The 18,698-nt window shown below is 39.9% G+C and overlaps 1 protein-coding gene across 1 annotated transcript in view; it reads left to right on the top strand.

The window, feature by feature from the left end:
• Positions 1 to 451: 451 nt before the first annotated feature.
• Positions 452 to 18,698, top strand: part of FRK (fyn-related Src family tyrosine kinase) — a 51,917-nt gene continuing 33,670 nt past the window's right edge. Inside the window, exon 1 of the mRNA XM_009893620.1 lies at positions 452 to 882. Within this exon, the coding sequence (XP_009891922.1) occupies positions 452 to 882 (431 nt within the window). The remainder of the gene's footprint in view (positions 883 to 18,698) is intronic.

Here is an 18,698-nt window from a genome sequence, read left to right on the forward strand (position 1 = left end):
ATATGACAGCACCCAATCTGCGATAAGAAAACGCCCATCCCAAGCAGTAAGAGTTGAGAAGCCTCCCCTGCTTAGATGTTCTGACTTTATTGGTTTGCTGTTGGGAGAAGAGGCTCCACGCTCGCCCGCTGTTCCCGAAGTGCAGCCCAGCTGCTGTGTTGCTTTCCTGTTCCGAAGACAAAGTGAGAAATTCCCTCCACATGTGCTCCGGCACTTGGATACTCAGGTTTCACTCCTGATCCAGGAGCTGCCTGTAATGAACTCTCAGTGGGGGACTGGAGAGGAGCTTCCAGCTCTGCCAAAAGTTGTTTCATTTTGTGCCAAAGAAGGAGGGGCAGAAGAAATCCCGCAGAAAAGCTAAAATGTTGATGGTACAAAAATTGGTCTAAGGGTATCGCAACCAGGAAAAGCAAAAGCAAAGCAGAAGCAGAGGAAGGCACAAGGAAACAGGATGGGAAACTTTTGTCAGAAGCGCTGTCCCTGTTTGGAGCCTTACCTCCCGTGCTTCTTCTTGGGGAGAGATGGTGAGCAGGATGAGAAAATCAGCCAAGTCTTCGTGAACCTTACTGTAGTAAACCATGACATCCAGGCAGGACAGAAAGACATAGAGAATAAGGTGAAAAGCAAACCTTTACCTCCACTGCCTGGCCAGAATCTGGTGAATATTTGCAAATTTGTGGCACTCTTTGACTACAAGGCTCGCACTGAGGAGGACTTGAGCTTCCAAGCTGGGGATAAGCTTGAAGTGCTGGATGCATCCAAAGAGGGCTGGTGGTACGCTAGGCTCCTCCTGCCAACACGGTCAGTTTATCCTGGCCTCAAGCTCGAGGGCTACATCCCCGCCAACTACATAGCTGCTGACCAGAGCATCGAAGCTGAGCCGTGAGTAACCCATGTGACGCACACCACAGTCTCTTTTCTGTGAGGTTAAATGGGTTTGGGACAGGAGGTTATGGCCTTTTCTCTTCCTGTAGTACCCTGCCACGCTCAGCCTCCAGTGGTCCTACCAGTGATAGTGCTAGTTGGCGTGTGCAAGGAAAAGACACTGTGGTCACCAGAAAATCAGTAACAAAAGGCAGAGTGTTGAAGGTTTTGTTTTGGTTTAAATAATTTCCCTCTGTGATATACCCTAATCACCTGAGTAAGAAGCATCTAGGGATATCAGGTTGATTACCACTGTGATGGTTTGTTATTTTTATTTGTATAACAGTAAGTGTGTGTCAAGATGCTTCCCAAAGAGTGAGAAGATATGACCCCTGCCCCAAGCAGTGTTCAGCCTAACCAGCTGCAAAGTTATAAATTAATCAAGAGTTTCAGGAAGCTACCTTTACATCTTCTTACAAATCATGGATGAGTCTCTAACAGATAGGTTTTTCATGGTTTCCTCTACATTATTTGTTTTTCTTTAGAGGCCAGTCTCTACTCTCAGGACAAACTTAACTGGAGTAAGTACTGCAAAGGGCAAAAGAGTGGATATAGCAACGGAATAGAAATTGAATTTGTTAATCTTCCACAGAGTTTATATATGCAGCCCATGCTTTTCTACCCATTCAAAACATGTCCAATCTTATTTAATATTCTGAACTAATGCAGAAATCACACAAAATCAGTTACTTGGCTCCCTAGTGAGGATGAGTAAGGTCTGAGTCAGGCTGGTATGTGGCGTTACTTATGTGTGTTGCAGTTAGAGGCAGCATCTGCTGAGATAGGTCTGACTGCAGTTCCAGAGGTATGTTTTGACAAAAATTATCAGTGTTGGAAGGGGCAGCAGAAATGGCATTCGTTATTAGTCTCAGAATTAATGATGACTTTAGAGGGATGATGTTGCAGCTTTTTAGTTAAATCTCATTTGGACCTGAAACATCATCTCCGATCTGATCTGCCCACTGTACTGCCAAGGGCTGGGAAAATTGGCTCAGATATGATTATGCCAGTCTTTTATCTGCTGTAGGATTTGTGCTAGAGGCATCTGAGGACAACTATAAGATTCCTCTCTAACCTGAAGACCTTCATTTCCGGAGTCTGACCAGCTGTTGCTGTTTCTGTATTCAGGCAGACAACCCTTTCAATGGTCATGTTCAAAAGAGTTCTTCCAATTGCAGAAATTAATCTGCAGGGAAGGCATTTTTTGAACCACTAGAGAAATGGTGGTAGTTTCTAATTCAACTCAGCTTGGCCTTTGCTCTCGTTCAAGAACTAGTTTTATTACAAGTCATTACAAGTCATCTAAGATTTCTCCTTGCTGGTAATACTTTGAAAGTAATTTTGCTCAGTTATAGAACAAAGTCTCGGCTCTTAAAGTCCCTTTTAACTTTCTATACCTTCAGCATCAAATGCGGAGTTAATTTTGCCAAAGTACATTGTTGTATAACCTCTGTTTTTTTCTTGTTACAGAATCGATTTTATTTTACTTTTTATATACTTTTCTTCCTTTATTAATAATGACTAAGTTTTTGCAAAAGATTTTTCTTTATAGATTGTTAACAGAGGAGGAAATGGAGAGCTTTTGCAGCCCAGGTGAAGTCATTCCTCCAAAATATTTGACAAGTTTTTAGTTTCATACCAAAACTTACCTGGCTAAACATGTTGTATTTCCTCAGATTTTCCTTCAAAGTCAGTTGGCTTTAGTGACCTTCAACAAAAAATAGGTATTCAAGGCTGCCTGCTGTCAGGCCACACAGATATGCTTTCATATAACCACAGACTAACTCAGGTTGAAAAGGACCTCTGAAGGATGTTTGAACCAGTTGTCCCAACCAAACGTGGCCAAAAGAAAGTTATACCTGTTTGCTCAGGGCCATTTTCCATTAAGCTTTTCACCCTCATGGTGAGGATTTTTTTCCCTTGTATCCAACTGGAATATTCCCTGCTACAGTTTCCTCCAAGACTTCCCTTTCACCCACCATCTACATTTCACGCCTCTGTTAACAAAGTCAAACAATAAGAGCAACAGTAATGATGGTGTTTTGAAGAACTTACCCTTGTTTTCCCTAAAGTAATAGAATGAGGGTGAAAAAAGTTATTTTAATGTCTCTTTAATTAAAATTCTTTAATCAAATTCTCTGCCTGAACTTTAAAATTAACGTCTTTCATCTTTCAATTTTGATTTTAATTAGCTCTCTCCTTTGGTGTTGTCCAATTGCTCGTGGCCATCATATAGACATTTGTGGAAATAGGAAAAGTTTTTGTTGCATCCTTCCATCCTTTACACCAGTCCTTTATGATCCCAGCACAGAACTGACAAAAAACAGAAGGCTTACAATCTCTACCACATATTCACCTGCCAAAATGCATACATACCATCCATTTGCAGTGTGTTGTTTGTGCTTTGCCAGACACAGTTGACCAGCAGCCTTTGAGCTCGTTAAAGGCACATTCCCTAGCATCAGCTAGCTTCTGTATGTCTACAGAGACAATGGGAATTTTAGCTTATTTCTGGACTGATCTCCATCATAATAGATCAAGACAAACTGTTCTGGGAAATGGACTTGATTTATGGCATGTCTCTTAGGAAGCTTGGGAAGAAAACCAAACTGGCCATATTCTTCAGCAGCTGATTTCAGCATGAATGTGTGTATATATATATATATTTTTTTTTAAATGACATTAATATGTATGCGTGTATAGTCCACAAATTAACTTAAATAAAGGGATAGAGGGACATGAAATATTCTGTGCATCATGGAATGACTTAGAGATGACAGGGCCGCTATGTAAGTTTAGCCAATATGTGCTTGAAAGCTGCATGCAAAGCGCTGAAATTTCTTTTGCTAATCATTTCTGTTTTGCCTGTAACCTTCAAGATTATTAGCAACAAAATATATCTGGGCCTTTTTTAATCAACATTTTGACATGGTCTGTATTGCAGAGCCAGTTAGAGATCAGTAAATCCATCTGGATCTGTGTTGTCTGTTCTGGCAGATGATAATGCCAGGTAATTGCTTTTTCTCTGCAAGTGCAGCAGCAGGCCATTTTGTCTCCTCGCTGAAGTGGCTGTGAATTTTTTCAGGGAAAAAGGCTTTTTTGAACTTTTCCTTGGTAAGAACAAGAATGAAGAAAGTAAGAAGGAAAGTGAGAAACTTTTCTTCCTTGTCCTCATTTAGATAACAGTTTTTCTTACTGGAAGTCTCTTCAACTCCATCTAGTATGACTGAGGTAGTGCTGATAAGGTGGATCGATAACTGGATGAAAGGGCAGAAAGGATGTGCAATACCTCCAGTCTGCGGAAAACAAAAATAAAATACTATTTATAACAAAGGGAATTTTCGTGTATCCTTGGCTATCAGAATGTTCGAGCAGAACTAAGAAAGAATGAAATTTCTTTACTGTGTTGCTTTCCTCAGACCAAAGTTTATTGGTAGAAATTATATGCTAAAATTAAAGAGATACTTTGTTTATATTATATTTCACTAATATATGTAGATTGTATTTTTATTATATCATATAACTAACTTATACCGAAAGTCAAATATTTCCTATTTGTGCATGATATCTCAAAAAAGATTTCTCTTCCTTCCTCATTTGGCTTGAGTGATCCCCTCCAGTGTGAATGACTTGGATGAAATCAGTAACATTCTGTGTGAAAAGGAGAAGGGGAAAAGAATGGTAAATCCATGGTTTGGGTTCTTCCTGCTGCAGCACTGCAGTCTAAATGCATACCACATGAGATTAAATATGTCCAAGAAAAGCACACCTGCTACCGTGAAGGCTGTTTTGGACAGACTAAAGAAACAAGCACCTTCATTTTTATATTTACCAGTAAAGCGTCTTCTCATTGCTGATATTTTCTAGCACCTGTAGTACTCCTTGTATAACAACAACCTGTCAGGGTGGAGGGATTTTGAAGGGATTGTGCTCAGTGTCTCTGGAGACAGGTGTGTTCACCTGGCCCTTCCAGGGATAGGTGGGACATGGCAGCCAGGGTTTGGAAGTATTCCATAGCAAACCGTAGTCACACAGCGAACTTTCACTTCATGAGGAAATAAATTTGTTACTGCAAAAATGTTATTTTACTTAATATCTGTCCAAAAGCAGACACAGAGTATGCTAATGATAAATTAGCAACTGTAAGAACACTTGGTGCTTTTCTTCTCTCAGTATCACAGGTAGCAGTCAACACCACGAGCCAGACAGATTTTTCATTTCTAAGGAAGTTTCAATGAGGTTGTGTCTGCCGCATCCCATGACTTTGGAATACTCTTCTTTCTGGGTTTAGACACATAACATTTAGAAAAAGGAAAGCAAAAAAATGCCATTTGAGGTATGGTCACATAATTTAACTTGCATGTTCAGCAAAGGGTGATCAGAAAGACCAATTCAACTAACACCAAAATCTGAATGAAAAGATATAAATTTCCTTGGCAAGGAGCGTGACCTTCCTGCCTCTGTGCTCTTTCTGTGCCTGTTATTCCGCACTATAAACAGGAACCATAGTAACGAATTCACCTGCCCTTATTTTATTACTGTCAGTTGTTTTAACTAAACAAGGAAATCACATAGTGCAAATTGTTATGGACAACACATACAGCCCAGCTGTACAGTTAATTTTAATGAAGCAAAAATAAAAAAAGCAACCCTCACTGTTGGAGTGACATGAATTCTTTTTTACTAGAGGAAATGTGGAGTGTAGTTAAAGGGGGCTCTTTCCTCCCATCCTGGTGGACTTGTTGGCTTTTTATTGAAAATCAGCTTCATTCCATATGTTCATGCCAACATTATTGACACAAGACTGCTGTGCTGAGTGAAGTAAATCCACACAAATTCCTAGTAGATTAGGTCAAAGAAGATCACAGAAATTACTTTTAACTTTTGCCAGTTTCAGAAACATTCCTTATTTCAGAGACATTTCTTATGTAGGTATTTCCCAGCTGGTGGAAACTGAGCCCCAGACCTAATCAATGAAACCTCACCAGTCAATTCCACAATGAGCTTTTTAAACAACCCTTTGAAAGCAGAAGTGACTTGTAGGTTATTTTTGTCAATCTCCATAATTCCTTCACCTTCTGTGACCTGACTCAGCTTTAACTATTTCATACATTGACTGAATCTGAGTTACTATATGTGAACAATACAGTGTTCCCTGGGCTGACCTGTTTCAGACTTTCTGCAAAGTCAGGCTTATGGGGTTTCTTTGGTTCATATGGGTCATTTTTCAAAGTAGTATTTAGAGCTAAAATGTCTAGAGGCTCTTTTTAAAGTGAAACCTCAGATTCTGCTGAACACCTCGGGAAACGGAATGTAATCCACTGCAGTTTCAGTGCGTGCTCTCTCTCTCTCTCATAATTCCTCTCTATTACGGTACAAACTCCTGAGGACATCACCAGAATCAGCCGTAACCCTTGTACCAAAACGAACTTGTAAAACTGTTCATTGCTCACTCAACTACACAAAGAAGTAGTAGGTTGTTCTCACATTCTTGGAACCTGTTACGTTAAGTATGAATGCTATTCTCATGTAGATTTTGGTAGAAAAGGTTTCTTTGTCACCAAAATATGTATTTATTATAAATCATTGAAATGGCTGTATGTGAACTCATTTGAAATTCCATCTTTTCTTTCAATGGATATACTTTATGTGTGCTTTTGTGTGTACATGCACATGTAAACACACACGCGACATAAAGTTTATGACTGATACTTTTCAGACCATGTAAAACAGCCCTGTGAGACAAGGTGTGTATTGCAAAGCCAGAAGATTATGCTCCTGATGTTTTTTGACCTTGTGTTCGTAGCATCTAAAGTACTCAAAGTTTGGAACTTCCATGCGTGTTTTGGAGTGCCTCTCTTGAATTTTAATGATTGAATACTATAAAAACACCAGGAGTTTAATCACTTAACTTCTTTAGTTGCAGTTGAGCATTCCAGTGCTGTCTTCAAGCAAATCTCAAACTTTGTCTTCATTTCTGCTCATTTCTTAAATATGCAAAGATACACTGAACACAAACTGAGATGGTTTACGGAACTGTGAAATGTCAGATTTGGTCAAGTGCCAGCAGTATTTACACATCCATGTGTATACCCATGTCCAGAAAATGTGTGTCTCTGCTCAGAAAGGTGGAAGGAATTACGGCATTGTAGATGAGCAGTTCTTACAAACTTGTCTAATTCGGGTCACCTGTTTTCTGGCTGTGTGGCTTTCTAAATATACAACAATATCTATTCAAATTCTAAGAAATGAAGAAATTTCTTCCTACCTTGTCTTTGTTTGAAATTAGTGTGTACGTTGTACATTATAATCATTATATACTAGTTTCCATTACCCTGTTGTGAAAGATTTGACAATGAATCATGTGAAGACCAGAAATGTTATGGTTAAAACCTGTAAACATATCCAGTTAGCTTTTCTTATGGCACTGTGGAACCCAGGTGGCCTTTACAGTACCTTTTAGAAAAACAAAGACTATATATTGGTCAGAATAACTCAATAGTCCTGTCTGATGTTTTTTCTTCAGACTCAGTAGGGATAAGTGTTGTGCTTGCTAGCTTAGATTAGTTGGTTTTGAGCAATGTTTTTGGCAAAAAAACATTTGCCAGGTATTGTACAATGGTTACTGTTTCCTCAATAGTTTTCTTTGATGGCTCTCTGCGTAGCACAATACAGCGCTGTGCAGAGCTGAGTGATCTCTGAGCAGGTTTAGAACTGAAAAATAGTAACCAACAGTTCAGCCAGGCTAAGAAGTCCTAAAGCTGGGCTGATTTTAAACAAACTAGGTCAGGTATCTCTGTGAACAATTATTTTGTAACATGTGAAAACCATTGTTGGTTATAGAAGACTTGGGGGCTCTCTTTGTGTAGGATCATATCTGGACTGAAGAGATTAAGTCATAAAAACATAAGAGACACCCTGCGAGGTCAAACCAATGGCCCCTCTAGCCCCGTTATTCTATTGCAGAAAGGATTTTATGAAAAGTGCACAGGCCCATCCACTTTCTTTGATCTGTTCGCTTTGTACTTCAGTAGAGGCTGGAACTGTTGTATAAGCAATGTCAGAGGGTACATCACTGCCATGTCTAATTACGGACCTATTGTCAAGTCTGTTTAGCAAAAGCATAAGTGTTGACACTGCACAATTCTTTATTTCTGTCTGTAGGCAAAGACCAAGCTATTAGGAAAAAAAAGAGTAAACCAAACCTCCCCCCAAAAAACCCTTTCATCTCTGCAAAAAGTTTTATATCCTTAAACAAGTGTTTGGCTTTTTTTTCCTGTTTGGTGATTGCTTAGTCATAAGTGACTCAAAAAAACCCACGCTCAAAATAAATAGGCACAAATGGAAACGTTAGCGCTGCACAGGTCCCTGTGAAATTCCGGGACGGCTTCTTTACCGACCACACCGATCTGCCCAATCTACCCTAATGCACCCGAGTTAGCCTGGACTGCAGACCTCAGTGACTTTACCCTCACAGATTTATCCATCAATTCATTTTGCTTCCTACCAAAGATGCAGAACTAAGCCCAGGATGTGTCCTGTTATTATCTTAAAGACATTATCTTCTAACATGATACTATAGCAGAGGTGCCTTGTGCAAACATTGTAATAAGGATGTAGCCTTCCAGTGGCCTAATTTAGATAACACAAAATTTACCTGCATTTTGATTTTAAAACAGATTAGTAGAGAAAATACGATTCATCAGAATTCAGATGTTTTTCTGTAATAAAATGTTTTGTTCAAGTTATGCATAGCAAAGAAAGAATGTAATTTATTAGGCAATATTTAAAAAATGAAAAAATATTATCACATATGTACTGCTACATGTAACAGGAAAAAACATTTTTCTGTGATTTTTCAGTAGTACTGTACGGGAAATATTTGAAGACCTTTTTTGTGCTAGAACTTTAAAAATGAGAGATTAAACTTCTTTAGTTAAGAGGCTTATTCTTCATCGGAGTTTTCTTAAATGTTGACGTTCAGGTTTGCACCTCATAACTGCATAAAAAACCCCATAAGATTTAAAAGAAATTAAAATGGAAATCTACATCTTTGCAGTTTTCAATTCTCCAGACATGCCTAGAATTCATCTGGAAATAGCTTTTCAGAAGTTCAAACAAAATATTGGTCATGAATGCATTTCTTTTCTTTATCACTTAAACCAAATAGAAATGCATACTTTTTTTGTTTGTTTGTTTTGTTTTGTTTTGTGCTGGTACACTGATCTTAATCAATGAAAACTGGAAAAACAAAGCAGTGAATTAAATAAGTTACGGTTTCCTAAAGGATTGCACTAATTGGCATTTTCATTACTTCTATGCAGACTACTCTATTATCTATAATATATTACATTATAAATTTATCTGCAGTAATGTTGGTATATATTTTCCCTTAGCTTTCTCTCACTAAAGCAGATATATTGCTAGTTTAATTAATAACTTTTTTTCTGTATTTAGAGCACAAATGATAAAAAAAAGCATCACACCTTTTCAAACCTCACTGCAAAAGGAGAGGAAAAAAGAAATCTGAGACTCACATGCAGAAATGAATATATACCATGAATTTCAGAAATGACAGGAACTCACAGACCTCATTCTTCCTTTTGAAACTACTGATCTTTTCAGTTATTGGGAGTCTCTGTAGTCACAGAATCGTAGAATGATTTAAGTTGGAAGGGACCTTAAAGACCATCTAGTTCCAACCCCGCTGCCATTGGCAGGGACACCTCCCACTGGACCAGGTTTCTCAAAGTCCCATCCAGCCTGGCCTTGAACACCTCCAGGGGTGGGGCCTCAACAGCTTCTCTGGGCAACCTGTTCCAGTGCCTCACCACCCTCAGAGTGAAAAATTTCTTCCTGATATTTAATATACACTTTTCCAGTTTAAAGCCATTACCCCTTGTTCTATCACTACATGCCCTTGTAAAAAGTCCCTCTCCAGCTTTCTTGTAGGCCCCTTTCAGATACCGGAAGGCTGCTATGAGGTCTCCCCAGAGCCTTCTGTTCTGTGGGCTGAGCAACCCCAACTCTCTCAGCCTATCTTCATAGGAGATGTGCTCCAGCTCTATTACCATCTTTGTGGTCCTCCTCTGAACCCACTCCAACAGGTCCATGTCCTTCTTGTGCTGAGGACTCCAAAGTTGGATGCAGTATTCCAGGTGGAGTCTCACAAGAGCAGAGTAGGGGGGCAGAATCCCCTCCCTTGACCTGTTGGCCACACTTCTGATGCAGCCCAGGATGCAGTTGGCCTTCTGGGCTGCAAGCACGTGTTGCTGGCTCATGTTGCGCTTCTCAACATGTATATGGAAGGAAATATGGAAGGAGTCTCTGCTCCTCTAAGGGTATGAGGTGAAAGGAGCCATATACCAGAACATGCAGAGTCAAACCTAAAGGACACGTGAGAAGGGAGGTGGTGATGAGGACAAGCCCGCTCAGTTGCACTCACTGATAAGGGGATGCAGGGTGTGGTAATGTTTCCTTTTCAGGAAGATTATCTGAGGACCTTACCAATAAGGAAAAGGAGGGAGAAAAACACACAGAGACACCGAACCTGACCGATTAATGTTAACAAAGATGATAATCAGAAATAAACCTGGTCAGCCACACTAATTGATGGGCTATCAATAAACAACAGGTAAACTCAGACTTTGCAACTGATAAGGATGCAAACCTGGGGTTCAGGGTGTTGGAGGAGGTTATCTGGGACTATACCAAGTGATGAAGCACTTGATGAAGTTTAGGGAAAAGGGATCAGGGAGGAACAAAGAGGAGGTAGACAGAACGGAGTGTAAATGGTGCTGTTCACATGTTAAACAGGGAGAGTCAGTATACTTGTCTGGCTGCACCTGGTCACCACACTCTGTCCTCTCTTCTCATTAAATCCTGTCTTGACTGTCTCTGTGTAACCTCACTCTCTGTCCCATGTGTAAGTGCTGTAAGGACTAAGTGCCAGCTACCGGGAGGACTGGTGTGACTGGGCACTGGATCAGCAACTGGAGTCAGAGCCAGTGTAGGTGCCCCCGACCTGTGGTGTCACTTGCTGGAGTGAGTGGGGTCTCAGTGCCAGATGCTGGAGTGGTTGGGGATCTTGGCCACCAGGCACTGGGATATGGCTCAAAACCAGCTGCTGAGGGTATGGGTGTGCATGAGCTGAGTGTGGGTAAAAGGGACTGGGATCAGGGCAGGGTTGTTGGATGGAGAGACGGGCTGTGCCGGTATTTGAGGAGGGGATCCCAAATGTGTGTGGCCTTGTGAATCTAGAGCGTGTGTGTGTGTGTGTGTGCACGCGCGCGCGCAGCATGCTTGTGTTTTATGTGAGTGCTGTGCATGGTTGCTGTTGAAGGCAGCACCTTCTCTGTGGCGGTCTGTGTGATTGGCCATGTCAGTGTCCTCTCTGTGTGTCTGTGTCTCTGAGACACGTGCTCAGCTTCGCTGCTGCTTGAACCTGCAAATGGGGAAGCAGGAGTGACATCCCTCCGCATGGGCAGAGATCCTGTGTCCCCGGGCTGGGCTCCAGCAGCTGAGCAGGAGGTCCCTGGGCCGCAGAGAGGCGGCTGCTCCTAAATCCCCCTTAGTGGTCTCCTTTACCTCTACTTCAAAAAAAAGAGTCTTGGTTTTCTGTTCCTTTTATTGTATGTTTTTCCCAAACTCCTACAGATTTATGGATGTTTAGAAGTGTGTATGTATTCTCAGCCACTGACATGGATGAATCGGTATCATTTTTATCCCTAGAAAGTCACCTGATGTTTTTTGCTGTTCCAGAATGACAACTTGATTAGCTTGAAAAGATAATTATTAGTTTTCTGAATACCTGCAAGGAAAGAAAAGACAAAATGAGATCTTGTTCTTATTACAGAGCTAAAATGTTTGAAAAATCACCCAGAAACTTCCTTTGATGCTGACACACCTTTCTGATGGGGTGTTGTGATCTCTTAGAAAAGAAACCATGTGTGTGGGTCTTGGGCTGATAACACACACACTGATACGGAGTTCGATGTGCTCCAGCTCTAATTCTGGAGGCCAAAGGTGTCTTTAGTGTGTCACCCTTCCCATCTGTCACCCTGAAAAGGTTACTCTGAAAACTGGGAAACCGTTCAGTTAAGAAATTTGTGCCCATGTGAAAGACCATTCTGTCCTTCGGCTCAGGGTCACCTGTGGGTGCCAGACTGTACAGTTCCTTTCCAAGTACCACTGGGGACAGAGTCACCTGGTTGTTCTCCACTGAAAGTTGGCCTGAGAGAGGGCATGAGTCTGCTCAGAGTGCTGGCAACAGGCTGAGGAGGTATGTGTCCAAGTGAATGTCCAAGAGACAGCTCTGCACAAAAAGGATGGAGAGATCTGCTCTGCCACCACTGTCCTGTGCAGGCAAGGGAGGCTTTTTGTTTCCAATTCTATTATATTACTTCTGTACTGAGGTGAGTTTCCCTGTGAGAAAAGAAAATAATTTCTCAGGAATGATTTTCTCAAGAAAATCAATTGAGTGCTTTTGGAAGCTGTAATGGTTTAAGTGAATGTATGATTGAACATTTTCTTGTCCTTTTGAGTTTCCCTTAATGTTAAATCAATTGATGTTATTAGTGTTCTCTGTACCATGTTAACATTAAGGCTACCTCAAGGTTTCAACTTTGTTCTTTGGTTGTTATGAGTAGCAGTTATTGCTACTTTTAGAGTATATTATGGCAGTATATCAGTACTTTTGTTCATGTATGTGTTAACAAATGCATACAGGTACTATCACTGATGCAAGATTTTGCAACACTATTTGGAAGACTATGCAGCAGAAATAGGGTCTGAGGAACACATTTTAAGTTTTGTTTTGTTTTGTTTTGTTTTTTAAAGAGGTGATTATATGGCTATATTTCACACCCAGCATCCCAAAGCAATGCCTATTAAAGCCAATGGTAGCCTTTCATTGACTCCAAAGACAAGTTGGTTTAGAACAAGTTTTAAAGGGAATGAAGTACTTATACAGGTACAAAACCACTACTGGGAACAAACTTTGATGATTGACTATTTTCCTGAATTGGGGAAATAGCAGGGACTTATGTAACTAAAACACCACAGGAAAAGTAATATGATATCATGTTTATCTACCTTTTTTTTTTTTCTCATCTAGAAGAACTTCAGAGCAGATTAAGTGAAGCAGCATGCAGATGAACAATATTGTGGAGAATGAATGGAAATGTTGAAATTAATTACGCAATAGTGAAGTGGGGGCTCATAGGATAATATTTGTTTATGGAGATTTTCTCAAATGAACTCAGACTGTGATTTGCTTACTGGCTTATTATCTTTTATTCCTGTTGTGTGGTGAAACTAGTATTGGGCGAGCTATGCTAATTTACAGGGCTTTTACACTTGCCCTTGTAATATGGTCCCTACAGGAGAAATAGTCACCTCCCAGTCATTACAGAGTGCAAGAGTAGCCAAAGGTGCAATGGTTTGTCATCCTGAAGCAGACTCACAGCAAATTCATTTCCATGTTTCCAGCACAGTCAACTGCTATTATCAACTATTGAAAAATTAATGTGGTGTTATGCATAATCCCTTACAACAGAATCACACAACAGTACAGTTATGGCCTACTGAAGTACTTATTAAAAAGGTTTATATACAACGTGTCATGGATTTTTTAAACTAATGCCCAAGTAATCTTTGTGTTTACATTTACAATACAGTAAATTTGTTCTAGACTGTAAGAGGAAATTCCTACACCTGTGGTGGGTTTTACTTACTCACTGTTGAACGTTATCTTATCCAAACAATCCCACGCAGGTACTGTAAAAGTCCCTAAAGCCCTGGCAAGCCCTTTCTTTAGGGCACAGGTTATTATTTCTGATGAAAACAATGGAGTAACACAAAACAAACATATTTCTTAGAGCAAAACAGACTTTAGAGGCTCAGAGTCCTTTTTGACACCTCTGCTGCCCTCTTCTCAGGAGTGTATAATCTTCTGCAGTTTCTTCAGCTGGGATCCCCCAGTGGTTTGTTAGTGCAACCTGGGGCTCCTTCTGGGTCTCAGGTATATGCAAGGTCCATCTGCCTGGGTAGGTGGTGTTTCACACATTTGCTACGGTTACATTGCAGTCATTGGGATTGTGTGGAGTAAGGTACTGTTCAGCATTAGAGTCAAGTTTTCAACGAGTAGTAAAATTAAAACAATTTTTTTTAAAAGACACTATGCAATATAAGTGTGGCAAATCTGGTCCTTGAGTCTACAGGTATAAAGTTTTGGTTTTTTGTTTTTTTTTTTTTCTGGTAATAGCCTGCAATTTCCCATCTTGCTAAAAAGAAATGGTAGCAAAGGTTCTACCTAATTTTAGTGGTAGCTCATGTGTGTTCAGTCCCAAAGGAATTTCCTCTGTTGTAACAGTGGTATGTATGTTCTCCAAATTACTGTATACAAACACCTATGCATGATGTATATTCCAGCAAAATAGTGATTATGGTATGTTAGAGACATAGGTTTAGTTTACCTCATTTTAACTAAAGTTCCCCCATTTTGTGGATGAATGTCAGCTGTGTCCTAGTGCTCACATTCATGATAAAATAAGTATGGGAAGAGAAAAAGGAAAAATGGCTCCCTTTTCCTGGAAGAAAGAAGCAGAAATGTTTCATGAGAGTCCTTCATTTTAGTTTTATATCAAATCAAAATATTTAACATGGCCTGAAACAAAATGAAGGGTATTGCTTGGTTGTATCTTGTTTTCAGATATCTTAATCTTTTCTGAACAAAATTAAAAGAAAAAAATGCTTATATTTTGATGGAAACTCCATTTGAAAACAGAAATTTAAAAAAAAAAACCCTTCACATTTGAAATTTTGTCACATTGAGTACCTTCACAAGTTAAGCTATAATATTTGTTTAGAAAATATACGGAGAAGTATAACTTAATGTTCTTTCCCTTTTTTTTTTTTTGCTTCTACGTCTCTTCTGTTATCAGCTCTTAAATTCTGCCATCTCACCAATAAAACTCTCTCAAGTCTAACTCAAATTTAGTATTTATGAAAAAACATAAACCAGTCAGCTATAATCTGTTGACAAGAACATTAGCAAAGTGTTATCCAAAAGCCAAGAGCAAAATCGGATCTGTTATTTTCCAAAACTGTATTTCACATTGTAATGGCTGTTTAAAGAAAAACCACACTGTTGATCTCAAAATGTGGAAAACACAGAGGAACTTTGAGTGTGTTGCTACAGTCAGACTGTCACTTTCAAACATACAGTCAGACTTCTACATATATACATAATGTAAACTGATGCTGCTCTGTTGTTTTGATAGATCTCTGCTGCTTACATAGTGTAGAAACGAGCCTTTAATTTTTCACAACTATTCACGTGTTCTGTGTTTTCCCCCATGGAAAGAAAACCACACTTATTCCACCCACTGTCATTGCAGAAAGAGTCAGAAGCTCCAGGTCCCACACACCAATGCATGTGGATAGTCTTCATTTTAGTTTGTGATAAATTATTCAACAACAAGGATCTGACCAATACTCATGACTCAGATCTTTACATATGAAGCAAGTTCATGGTGGTTGCGAAAGGTTGTGTGCTGACCTACATAACCACCCCTGAAAACCTGAATTTCTAGTTTCACTTGGAGGAAACTAGTTTCTGGTTATGGTAAATAAGTAATCAGAACTGAGCTGTGTCACTATACATGTACATTTTAATTTATTTTTATGTTTCAAATATTGTCCAAGTCAGGTACTTTCTGCTGTGTTTTAAGATTTTAACTGATCTTAACTGATTGTCTGACTCACTTGTAGCTGATAGTAGGTGATGAGTGAGGTTTAAACCAGTACATTTAGTGCTGACCTCTAGTCAATAAATACATGATGCAAATGAATGATAAATATTCTCTTGGCAAGTACAAACATAAGTGGTGTGATGAACTAAGAAAGGGAAAGGGAAAAGACCTGTAGAGGGCAATCCTCACAGTGAAAGTTAGTCTGTGAAACTGGTCGAAGAGATATTCTGTGAAATTGTTTCCCCAAGTAGGACTGAAATCACTGCCAAAGACACATGCCCTGCGGGAGCAGGATAAGCTGGAAAACAGCGTTTGCTGAGCAGGTGCAGCAGCAGGTTATAGCCCTTGGGCAATAAATGCAGTCCTCAGCTTTGTCTCATCTTTATTTTCTCTTCATCATTGCCTGTTAGCTCTTTCTCCCTTCTCCATCCGCTTCGTAATATTCTACGGTCCTCTCTGCTTTGAATTTTTACTGTCCTGTTTTCTCCCTCCCTCCTGCAGTGTCCTATGCATTCCTTTATCATTAGCTTTAAATTCCTCCCTCTTAAATTTTGTCCTTGTCCTGTGCATCATTCAGTATCTGATAATAAATGACAATGAGAGATATACAGCATTAAAAACAATCCCAGGCAAGCCTGTAGCAGGAAGTAAAGAGGAAGGGCTGTGTTTCCAAAGCACCTGAAACCCAATCTTAGGTTTTCCAGCCTCTGCACAGGGAAAGTCTGCAAGCCCTAGAGTAATCCTTGACATTTCACTATGTAGATTCTTGTGCCATATTTGGGAAGCCTTGTGTTTTTGAAAACGCTCATGAAATGAATATTTTGCAAGTTTTCATCTTCATGGTTTAGCCTGAGTACAGAATTTTCTGGTTTTGTTGTTTTTTTTTTAAAGCCATCACCGAGTTCACTGTAGACTATAAAGGGAAAATTGAAGCAGCCAGTGCTCATCTCCCACGCTCTCCTTCACGCACGCAGTTCATCATATGTAAAGCACATCTGTTTCTTAACTATGTTATATCTGGAAGCCTTTCATCTTTGCAGTGATATTTCCTCATTTCTTGAAATGTCAGCTCTTGGAGAAATGATATTACTTCATTAGTCTTATAGTTAAGGCAGCCTAATATTTTCTATCAGAAGAGCTTATTTATTTGCTTGTAATTTTTCCAGGCTTTGCCTGATTTGATGTGAATTTTCCAGAGTTGACACCAGGCACAGGCTGCCTCTTTCTCTCCCTAAAAGCAAAAAATATGGCTCAGAACAAGATGAGAAATCCTTTGTGCATGTACGTTGGAGGAAGGGCTTGATACTTGGTAGGGGAGATCGCTATATTAAAAGTGTGTGCTTTTTTGCTCTCAGAAAAATGTTCTTTAAACTGACCAAGGCTATGAAAATAAAATTGCACTTTATATGTGGTAACTGAACAGATTCATTTGAATATGACAGCTGCATTCTGTATTTCTGATATTTTGGGGAAACCCAGCAAGTGCTTGGAGCCTTTCTTTCAGCGCTGAGAGGACGCGCCGGTGGCGCCCTTGGTAAACTTCTGTCACCAGCTTCTGCGCTGATGTTTACCCACAGCGAACTGCAGACCTGGCATGGACTAAAAGCTGGCTCAGCATCCCTCTTTGTCCCGCATGGATGACGGCAGTGAAGAGTGGCGCACGCAAGCCTGGTCGGGTTTCCCTGTGCTGACTAAGGGCAGTGATCACAGGGTGGTCATATGATGAAAGCAATTGAATAAGACCCTGGAGGGTCCCTCTGTCTCTCTTCCTCTGTCTCTTTAGCTTTCCATGCATCTCTCCTTGTCTTCTGTGACACGGAAGTTAGCAGCTATTGCTCTCTGAATAAACTACTACATACTTTGTGATGCTAAATTCCCTGAAAAGCAGGCCCTGGGCATTTCATATTGGACATCCAAAATTACTGGAAAATACTTATAATAATGTATTACTGCCTTAGTCCCCTTCGGTGGTGTTTCTCCACTGTAAAAAATATTCTACAAGGAAAAGTGCCACAAAAATAAATTAATTAATGTTTGTAAAGCTTTCAGATATTATAGTCATGAACACTATAATAGAAGCTGCTAGCAAATTAGCCATTCATGTAATTTTATAACTTGTATTGAGAGCAGATGCTAAACAATGTACGGTAAATAAACTCTACGCAATCACAAAACAAAATAGAGGGTAGCTATTCAGTGAGCAGCATTCATATTAACACTGTAGGAAGCAGTGGATATGGCCATGTAATTAAAGATGGTATCATACTGGATTTTCCTGAAAATGGCTGAGGGGATGCCATGAGAGCAATATTAATATTGCCATCTCCTAGCTTTAGGGTTCTTGACTTTGCAGCTACAGATTTCTATGACTGTAGATTTTGAGGCATTAAAAATGTAGAATTTATATACTGTTGAAGGCTTTCTTTATTTGTTTTAGCAAGCTTTCAGCATTCCAGAAGAAACTGGGATATATTTGGTTTCAATTACCTATTTTTCTTTGTCCTCACCCCAAGACTTTTGCTCCAATTGCAGTAATTCTTTGCTCTTCTTAGTCTAAAAAATCTTCTATTCTCCTCATAGCTTAGCACTACAGACACAGTTAACATGATCCAGTTAATCTACTGGAGGGCCAGATAACCTGTTTGCCATCATAATTTCTTCTGTAACGGAGAGTTCTAGTTGAGAACCACAGGAATCACAACAAACCCTCCCAGCTGCTGAGTTTTAGTGGTCTCATGATATTTACCCTAACATGAGAGGGTAAATACCAGTTGCAAGCACTTAAAAAAAATGAAATGCCCTCATCTTTGGCAGAGGCCAGCCCATGCCTAGAGTTAGGATTAAGAGAGAGATGAATCCTAGAGGTCCAGTGTGACTATGGCTGCTGAGGGACTGCCCAAGGAAGATCAAAGCTGCAGAAAGCTGTGTCCTTTGAGAAGTTTTTCACGTGGCCTATGGCTGAGGGGTCTTTGGCTAAGGCTCAAACCAGGTCTACAGTTAGCATTAGGGCTTGGATTAGTT

Source organism: Charadrius vociferus, unplaced genomic scaffold (assembly GCF_000708025.1).
Source record: "Charadrius vociferus isolate BGI_N301 unplaced genomic scaffold, ASM70802v2 scaffold359, whole genome shotgun sequence".
NCBI classification, from domain to species: domain Eukaryota; kingdom Metazoa; phylum Chordata; class Aves; order Charadriiformes; family Charadriidae; genus Charadrius; species Charadrius vociferus.